The sequence below is a fragment of the Rhincodon typus genome, chromosome 7, assembly GCF_021869965.1.
Source record: "Rhincodon typus isolate 14 chromosome 7, sRhiTyp1.1, whole genome shotgun sequence".
NCBI lineage: Eukaryota > Metazoa > Chordata > Chondrichthyes > Orectolobiformes > Rhincodontidae > Rhincodon > Rhincodon typus.
This window is the reverse complement of record NC_063338.1, coordinates 40,076,703-40,086,756: the sequence shown is the minus strand read 5'-3', so window position 1 is coordinate 40,086,756 and position 10,054 is coordinate 40,076,703. Positions and strand designations below refer to the sequence as shown.

Below are 10,054 nucleotides of genomic sequence, written 5' to 3'. Positions count from 1 at the left end.
CATCATAGGAGCAGAGAGCCTCTCTGCTCCTATGATGCTGCTTGGCCTGCTGTGTTCATCCAGCCCTGCACCTTGTTGTCTCGGATTCTCCAGCATCTGCAGTTCCTACTATCTCTGATCCATCATATGGTCAGGATCTGGATTCCATTGTCTGTGAGGGTGACAAGGCAGATACAACAGTGATTTTCACATGGAATTTTTGGAAATACTTGAAGATTACAAAAAAAAGCATGGGGTTCTGGGGCAAGGGCCAGGTGTGGGACTAGCTGAATTATTCTAGTAGAGAACTGGTGTGAACTTGATAGGCCAAATAGTTTCTTTCTATACATAGATTCTTTGATTCCATGAGGCCATTCCTCTTGGAATTAATACCATTTTGTTTGGGATGTCATATTTGGCTTAATAATGTGCCAGTGAAGTATATTTTGCTACATTGGAAGCACTTTGTAAACATCAGTTGTTATGGTATTAGCCCATTCATTGTTGCACTCCAGCAAAGTTTAAAAAATGGAGATTGAATATTGGTTGCTAAGACGAGTTTATCCAAAGGTAAACAATACTAATGTAAACTGAGCTTTCCTGCCATTTGAAAATGACTTAATTTAACCTCAGCAATGAGAGAACAAGTCACCTCTTAGCATTCCAAACTAAATGTGATAACTTTGTGCTGCAGCTCTAAATGTAAACTAATTCTAAGATGGATCTCACCTGTTCTTCTGTCACGGTTTTCATCATAGCTGCACTCTTGCCCATTTTCTTCCTGATCAGAGCTTGTTCTTTTTCATACTCGGTCATGAAAATTGTTGGTGCTACTTCCGCAACTTTGGGTTCTTGAACATACTCTGTTACTATTTCTGTTCGCTCAGTAATCTCCTCATGTTCCTTCATGTAAAGCTCATAATCAGCTAGAAGTAAATCGCATTAGAATTAGAACAACATGAAAGTTATAAAAAGTACTAAAATCCCCTAGTTATTCAATGGCAAATTAATACAAAGAGCTCAAAATGGTACGCAAATTATTTCACAGTCAGAGGGATATAAACATTAATACAAACATAAGAAGCTGGAAAACTGAGTAGGTCTGGCTTCATCTGCGGAGAAACAGAGTTAACTCTTTGAGTCCAATACAACTTCAACATTCTGAAGAAATCATTTCAGACTCAAAGCATTAACTCTGTTTCTCTTTCCACAGGTGGTGCCAGACCTACTGATTTTCTCTGGCATCTTCTGTTTTTATTTCAGATCCACAGTATTTTGCCCTTGTGTGGGATGTAAACAGCGGTGCCCTTCAGGAATCAGTATCAGGATCGGCTGGCACGCTATCAAATGTGAATAAGGTGTTTCCCCTGGCTGGTGAATCTAAACCCAAGGGACAGAATCTCAAGGTAAGAGGTAAGTAATTTAAGACTGAGATGAGGAATTTCTTCATTCAGGGTGTGATGAATCTTTGGAATTCTCTATCCCAAAGACCTATGGAAGCATAGTCATTTAGCATTTCAAGACAGGAATCAATGGATTTCTGGAGACTGATAACATCAAGGAATATGGAAATTGAACAGGAGAGTTGCTTTGAGGCAGGTGAGCAACCAGGATGAATTGAATTGATAAGCAGGCTCCACAAGCTGAATAGCCTAGTCCTATTCCTATGACTTGGAAGGAAGAAAAGACCAAAACTATTTTTCACCCTCCAGAGGACAACACTCATTCTCCCACCATTGGTGCTCCACCAGAACCCCGGCTATTTTGTGTCAACAAGCCAGCCAAGGCTGCTGAGATGCTGCTGCCTGCAGCAGGGCAAGTTGCCCAAGGTCACCCTTCATGACCACCTGTAATTTCCTACATTGAATTTCGGCAGCAGAGGATAACACTGCACAGGAGCACTAGAAGGGGCAAAGGCACAAGAAGAAAATCTCGAAAGGACTGGACGCAAGTGATTAGTTGAACTCTACAAACAAGTGGAATGATGTGATTTATAAATTTTGTCTGAAATATTTATTTTTTGATTGTTGTTATTTTTACATTGCAGCCAGGTGGATGCTGCGATAGCTACAGAGTGAAGGAAAAATGTAGACATTTGGTGAATGGGGAATTGGGGTCACATCCACTGATATTGCACTCCAACGGCTGGCACCTGAGCTGTCCATTAATAAAGTAGATTCCTGGGTTGACTCCTTCATTCCTCCTGAGCTGCATGTCATATAGTTAATGACAAGGAGTTGTCCTCTTATGATGGCGATAGTGTGCAACATGCGACAGATCAAGACAATTCTTGACACTCACTCAGTCTGTTATAGTAAGGTTCTTCCATACTGGCCCAGGTAGCAGAAACATTGTTTCTACACACCATTCATTGGATATACTAGATTTTGCGTGGTAGCATGACTTACATTTTACATGTAAATCACACATGTGATATCATCCATGTGGTCAGCAATGGCCTTGTGGTCTTGTAGTCACCCTTTGTTGGTGTCAATGCAGCTGGCACAGCAACAATATGGAAATAAGTTATAAGCACCACTGCCATGGTATGGGCTCCTACCCGCATGATTCTCTGCTAATGCTGGAAGCTGAGGAGAGAGAATCTTTTTCATTTGCAGCTTAGAGCAAAGTCAATGTATGATATACATAATGCTGTCTTACTTTCAGAAAGAATTCACTGAACCCTTTGCTTATATCCCCCACTGAAATGGTATGTGGTACAACTCATCCTAAAAGTATTCAATCACGTCAAGAGTGTGTGGACAAGGAAGTTACTCAGTAGGTAAATCATGCCTTCCTTTTGTGCTGTAAAAACTTGTGAATGTATGCACCCAGGAAATTGCAATTATAACAGGAATACCTGTTTAATTTTAAAACTAATTTAATTAAACTAAATTATTTTGCCATTACCTAAGTTATGTTTTAATCTCATGAATAATTTGATCATTGTAATTAAATATCACCACAGTGAAGTAGATTTAGTTGTGCTGGAAAATTAGATTCTTTTCATTATTATTTTCATGGTTACAAACCTTCCTCCAGTAGCTGAGTTGAAGCAGAAATTTCGCCATGTTTATTCCGAACAACAACTGAATATTCGCCTGCATCATCTGCGAAAGTCATGGAAATCTCAAGTTTGCATTCTCCCATTTCTCTGTTGTAGCTTACTTTGTACCTAGAAGGAGCATATATACTTTAACATTAAACTTCAAGAATCAGAAAAAAGAAAACTTTTGATGAATATAAAAGTCAAGAAACAAGAAAAGCCTATTACACTATCCTTCCAGTCAGAATACAAGCTATCACAGATTATACCCAGCCCATTCAATTGTGACTTCAAAGAAGAGTCATGTTGGACTTGAACATTAACTCTGTCTCTTTCTCCCCAGTAGCTGCCAGACCTACTGAGTTCCTCCAGCTCATTCTGTTTTTATTTCAGATCTCCAGCATCTGCAGTATATTGCTTTCATTCAATCGCCACATTCTGCATTAATCATCCATTGACATTATCTCTAGGTGCCCCATTCCCCCTAAATTTGCAAAATTGCTGTCCTAAGCATTGTTCAGAGAATCGGGTGACAATATTGCACTCCATGTAGTATTTCTCCAACTACAGATGATCATTCTGTCAATAGTTAACTTTCAATATAAAAGTAAACATTTATTTGCATTTAGAGACAATCAGTTCAAAGAATACTTGGGATCCCAGTGATAGCCACATGCCACACAAGAATTTTTAAAAAATCCTTTTTATTTCAATTCCATTCATAGTCCAATGAACAGTGAAAAAATTACTTTATTTGGTGCTCTATTGTTTTAAATTGACTGAACATGAAGATTCAAATGCCAGTTAAACCGATTATTGTACCTGTATCCAGTTGTTAATGGAATTCCAGCTTTTCTCCAGTAGACATGTGGTTTAGGGGTGCCTCCAATCTGACAATCAAAAATGACACTTCCACCTTCGATGAGCTTCTGTACTATTGGTTTCCTAATAAAGAATGGAGCGACTCCTGCACCTTCTTCCACTGACTCAGGTGTAATACTTGTTCCTGATAGAGTTTCAACTTTCATTTCAACTCTGGGAATAAACAAATGACAAGATGGATTGTGATTTGGTGGACTGTAATGAATGACTTCGTTGTTAGCATGTGTTTACATATATCTTTATACTATTCATTAATTCAGGTTAAAGGCACAGAGCAGCATGTCCAAAAACAACTTAATCAGGATCATGAAGAAAATATCAGAAACAAAAAAAACAATAAGTATGATTAATCCTTTTTAATAGTGATATCTAAAAATGGTAAGTACCTTTTCCTTTCATGGACAGCCTGCTCTGATACTGCAAAGGTCTCTTCTCTGCTCTCAATCTCTTCTGACACTATAAAAGTGCAAACAATAGAACATTTCAGTTGTGCCTTGGCCAGTGATGTTTGTCAAATTTCAATCACTTTTATTAATTCTACCAAAATGCATACCTTGAACAAGAAGGTAACATGAACTGCTAGCAGTACCAGCATCATTGGTGGCAGTACATGTAAAGCGGCCGCTGTCCTCTGCAAAGGCTTCCCTAATTGTTATGCTAGCGATACCTTTTTCAAAGGTTATATGAAAATCAATGGAACTTTCAATGTGATAATCTTCCCTGAACCACATCACGGTTGGGGCAGGGTGTCCTGTGATTTCACATGACAGGGTTACAGATTCACCTTCAACAACAGTCATGTTTTTCAAGCCCTGCAAAAATATGTTACAATGAATGGCTGTAAAAAAGGCAAGCATAAAGAACACAACATGCAAACTGGACCACTTAACATGCATTATAATGTGAATTATTTACTTACGGAAACAAAACTTGGGGCAGTAAGGGGAACTGCTGCTGGAACGGGTAGAGGGGCAGGTTCTCTAATCTGAAAGAACAGAAAACAAATTAGGGAGTAAGAAAAGAAGCTCAATTTTACAATCTGTCATGCAGATTTATTATAACATGCATTTGTTTAAGTCATTTAATCTCTCCTGGATCTCCCCTCCATTACTGATTCTACTATTTTGTCCTTCCTCTCACTCCCTTCCCTTGTCTCTATACTTCATCAATATCTTTTACATCTCTAATGTTTTCTAGTTCTGTCTGAAGGTTATCAACCTGAAACATTAATTCTGTTTCTAACCCTACAGACACTGCCTGATCTGCTGAGTATTTCCAGTATTTTACATTGATATCTCTGATTTCCGGCATCCGCAGCATTTTGCTTTTCCGTCACATTTCTGAGAATGTCACACATCAATTAGGAAAGTAGGCAAGAACGTCCTGCAGAGGACTCATTTTGCAAGTCTGTTACACCACTAAGTTGTCACTTTTATTATCAAGGAGAGTTAATATATGGCAAAGTTTTCAGATGAGAGGGGGCAAGGTGAAAATGTTAGCTGTGCTCTTGGTCAGGAACAAAACTTTTTGTACTAATTGTTGCTGTTAATTTGTGGGGAACACACAAAGTTAGCATATTTAGGGCACACAACTGGGTAATTAACAAACCTGCTCATCTTCTGCTTCATATTCTTCCTCATGTTCAACATCAAAATCAGCTTCAAGTGAGCCTGAAATACTTAAACCAAGATGCTTACGCATCTCAGTATCAAATCGTGTCTCATACACATCAGTTCTTTCTCTAAATCGAGGCTGGAGAGAGACACTCTCTTCTGTCACAACTCTGGCCTCTTTTAACACAGGAGGTTTCACTGGCTTGGTAACCTTCACAGCAGAAGACGCAGCCAACTCTTTTTCCAGAGTAACAATAGCAGTTCCTGCTATTGAAACCTAACCAAGCCAAGAAGAATAAAGTTGCATTACTTACAAATTGTTTGAAAATTTTTTTTTAATTAATGGTCACACGATAGGATGGAATGGATTATTAGGTTAGCTAAATTAAATGGGCTTTTTAGAAAACGTTGTGAGAGATGAACAGGGTCAATACAATGATCAATAGGAATACAAGGAACTTGTGGTTTAGAAAGCACTGAGGTAATAATATGAGGTAAATCCTCAACAGCTTCCAACCAATATGAAATGTTAGATGCCGGGAACTTGAGTTAGTCCTTAATAACTGTTAAAAATTAATCTATTAGTATAAATGATGAAGATAAAAAATGTAACTATGAAAATATAAAATCAATGACAAAGATAGCAAAAATGTAATATAATGGCCCAGGAGTTGCCGTGTCCTATTTATTGTATTTTTTTCTCACCCTTCAGTGCAAATAGTATTTTGTTCTACATATTATTGAAATTATGAAGTGATAACATTGGGCAATGTCAGTGGGACATCTCAGAGCTTGGCGTGAACCTCAAGACCAGGCTATTTCTTCAACAAATGTGAGAAAGAAACAACATTAATGGTGGCATAGGAAATAGAATGCATTGTAGTGAAATTAGATACAGAAAGAAAATCATGGAGATGAAAAATGGATTAAGACTGAAATCAAAACAAAAAGAAAGGGAATGGCAAAATAAAAATATTTTAAAATGCAAACTTTTAAATTTTAAAACCTCCAGAAGCAACATCTGGAGGAATGAGATTCCAAAGTTTCAATTGTTCCCTATCTGGCCTGGAAAGGTTGAGTGGCAATACAGAAAATTAAATGATGATATGCAAAAGTGTCTATTATTAAGTACTAGCATTAACTTGCTGCAGACAACTTAATACATTTTAATCATGCAAATGCAGCAAATTCTTGAAACTAATGGAGAATTTGATGAGGAGATCCCATTTTCACAAGGCTCATGGCACAACAGTGCAAATCTTCAACAATTGCAGCGACTCACAACTCAACAATTAATCTTCTTCACCACCAATAACATACTAAACTACTAACTGTGCATGCATTAAAACTGCCAGCATTTTCCAAGCAAATTCTGGGCCAGTATATAAAAAAACATTTCTATTCCATTCTTAAAATTAAAAATGATAATTATGCGGTAAGGCAGGGAAACAACAACTTTTGATGTGAGCTGTTTAAGGCTTTTCAAGAATAGCTTTAAGTATGCTATCTGCCATTACAGTAAAATTAGACTGTGGTATCTGTAACTGATTTCTAAACAATTTCAAATGGCTGGTTCTTAAAAATTGTTTCTTGATATTTAGTGAAGAGTTTTCCATAATGTAAATGACAACAATAGCCATGATTTCTGTTTTGGTTGTATGTTTTAAGATGAAAAATAATTTAGGTAACCCAGCTTCAAAACCAATAGATTTTAGAGTTATCAAACAACCTCCAAGGCCAAATGCAAGAAACATATCCTGGATCCAAAATGTGCCTGTAAGATATATGCCATAAAATTTGATTGGACCTTAGCGATTCAGACAACAAGTAGGCCCCTCAAAGAAATAAATTTATATATAATCTGTTTTTTGATGCTCTGAAAAATTGCATCAAGCTAATCCTGCTCTGCGCTGACATTTGGCAGCCAACAAAAATTAAGTTTTCAAATGAAAATGTACAATTAGTTCCTGTGGAGCTTGGACAGGGATGATTGTTCTTCTGATCCCACAGTACATGCAATCATGGCCCCTCCTCTGTTACCAGAATAACTAGCCCTCTTTTCCCACCAACCTCCCTCCACCACATTAAGGTACTATATGTTTAAAATAAGCTACCTGTGAAGGCAAGCTAAGAATTGCCTAAATAACATTACTGATTTTCAAGATTGAGTTTGGGGCCTCCCAGCTGAGCACATTAATTTCAGGGTTGAAGTTGGATCTATGAAATTTCAATCTAAGGGTCTCTAATGTGTCAATCATTATCAATATCAATTGCCAATGTCATTTGTACTTAATCAAATGACCTCTCACGCAGAGTTCATCTACATGTCTATGTTTAATCTTCAGTTTTATCAATTTAAGGTGAATAATCATGAACATTGCTCATAACTTTCATCAGGTAAACAAAGTATATGGATCTTGTTTCCCAATTTAAATACGTCATTTGATAGTCCTGAGTATTTAAGACTAATGTTATAAGCTTTTTCTGTTTATTTGCCTGCCATGCACAATTTGCACCCTTACCTCTTGGGTTGTTTCTGGTTTGGCTACGGTTATTTTTGAAACAGTGAAGTGAGGAATTGTACTGGAAACTTTGTGGTCCAGATGTACGGCAGATTCTGCTGCTCTTTCAATCTATAGTAATTAACGAAATCTTTATTATTATATTTAATTCAGCATGTATTGATTAAAAGAAGTTCTGGTAAGATGGTCTTCATAGTTAACATGAATAACAAAATCTTTGTTAGTGTTAACCTTGTTGTTTTATAAGTTAATTGATGTCTAACCTGTGAAATGTGTTTTTCAGCTTGCTCGCCATAGGAAATTTGTGTTTCAGTCGGCACAATAACTGTCCCTTTTCTGACGGTTGTGGTGACAACATGTTGTTCAGCTGGAACTGTTCGTCTTTCAGCAGAAAACTCAGTGGTACTTTGAGACACACCACGCTGTGCATATTCATACTCCATTGATGCCTCTTCTGAATGCACTCCTTCAGCATACAGAGGATGTCTAGTACGTGCTTGATCCACAGCAGCCAGCACTGTAGCCACAGCTTCAGCCTTTTTGCCAATTTCAATCTGCAGACAACAAGGGCTAAGTCTGCGAGAGCACTCATAGTCTAATCTTAAATGTCACAAGATTAACTATGATCTTCAAAAGCAATACCATTTTGGGGTTTGACTGATGTATCACTTCAAGGTCTGAGAATTTAATATTGTTTACAACTTTCCGGAAGTTCATTTTCTTTTACAGACACCATTATTTTTAAGAGTTGAGTATTTATCAATCACCAAAAACACTAGCTAAGAAATTTTAAAATTAAGAAACTTTTGGTTTCCATTGCTAACTATTACTGAGTAAAGATTTGAACAAAATAAATTGGTATTGCTTTTGACAACAAAATGCACACTATGCATTAATGCATTTATAATCAATACAAATTTTAAACAAACCATCTAAAATTACATGACATAGGCATGCAATTTCACGGGAAGAGTTGTGATGAAACTAAAGTATGTCAAAATGAGAGTATAGGGAGGAAACTAAGGGACAAGTGGCAAACCTGAGTGGAAGAAGTACAAAGGAATACTACTGAAACTAAGTGATACCACAACAGGGGAGAAGTGGTAAAATTAGGGGGTATATAAAAATGTTTAATTGTTAAATGACAATTTATTATGAGAGCAAAAGGTTATATGTTTGCAGCAATTATTGAATTAGGAATTATTGTTCATTGTGATTCAAACTACCTGATCCTCAACCAGATGTGCTTGTACTGTAAACACATGTTTCTCTGAAGTGCTTCTTTCTGTAGTAGCGCTTACAGTAACTGGTTCACGTACTCTGGCTTGGTCAACAGCAGCTACTACAGTAGCAACAGCTGCTGTTTTTTCTATGTCATGCGCTGTCTGAATTTGTTGCAGCAAAGAAAAAAATGGATTTTGTTATATATGCCACATAATAAGTCAAAAAGCAATTTTGAAAATTGGTTTCAACATGACCCTGTATTGGAGTAATATTCAAAACGCAGTTACATACATATACACACACACATGTCTGAAAAAAAAATTTGCTCTTCAATTTTGATTATTAAGTTTTTACAGATAAAATGTTTTTAGCATGGAACCAAGCAGGATCCTTTTTAATTTGCACAGATCTATTTTAATCCAATTACACTGTGAATTTAAACTTCATTGAATCTAATATGTTAGTTTCTGCTATCTTAAGACAACCTGAATTATTAATAATGCTTTTTTTTTCTAACTTGAACACACTGAATGAAAATGCAAAGGTGCCTTTACCTCTTTGCCAGCAACACTGCTCACTCCAACAGCTGCAGCACTTCCTTCAACTGCGGCAACTCCAGCAGCACCAGCAGCTCCTTCAATTGTGGTAACTCTAGTCACTCGTTCAACTGTGGTAGTTCTAGGGGCGCCAGTTACTTGCTCAACTTTAGTTATCCTAGTAGCACCAGCAGCACCGGCTTCGCGTTCAACTGCGGTCATTCTAGCAGCACTAACACCTCCATCAACTGT

At 37.2% G+C, this 10,054-nt stretch overlaps 1 protein-coding gene across 1 annotated transcript in view; it reads right to left on the bottom strand.

Annotated features, from left to right (window-relative positions):
* The window catches only part of ttn.2 (titin, tandem duplicate 2), a 308,270-nt gene that overhangs the window by 290,199 nt on the left and 8,017 nt on the right, over positions 1 to 10,054 (bottom strand). Inside the window, exons 7-17 of the mRNA XM_048599205.1 lie at positions 9,269 to 9,427; positions 8,449 to 8,596; positions 8,306 to 8,415; positions 8,043 to 8,153; positions 5,531 to 5,797; positions 4,827 to 4,892; positions 4,461 to 4,719; positions 4,294 to 4,363; positions 3,848 to 4,060; positions 3,012 to 3,154; positions 709 to 905 (exon numbers count right to left, since the gene is read on the bottom strand). Coding sequence (XP_048455162.1) covers positions 709 to 905; positions 3,012 to 3,154; positions 3,848 to 4,060; positions 4,294 to 4,363; positions 4,461 to 4,719; positions 4,827 to 4,892; positions 5,531 to 5,797; positions 8,043 to 8,153; positions 8,306 to 8,415; positions 8,449 to 8,596; positions 9,269 to 9,427 — 1,743 coding nt within the window. The remainder of the gene's footprint in view (positions 1 to 708; positions 906 to 3,011; positions 3,155 to 3,847; positions 4,061 to 4,293; positions 4,364 to 4,460; positions 4,720 to 4,826; positions 4,893 to 5,530; positions 5,798 to 8,042; positions 8,154 to 8,305; positions 8,416 to 8,448; positions 8,597 to 9,268; positions 9,428 to 10,054) is intronic.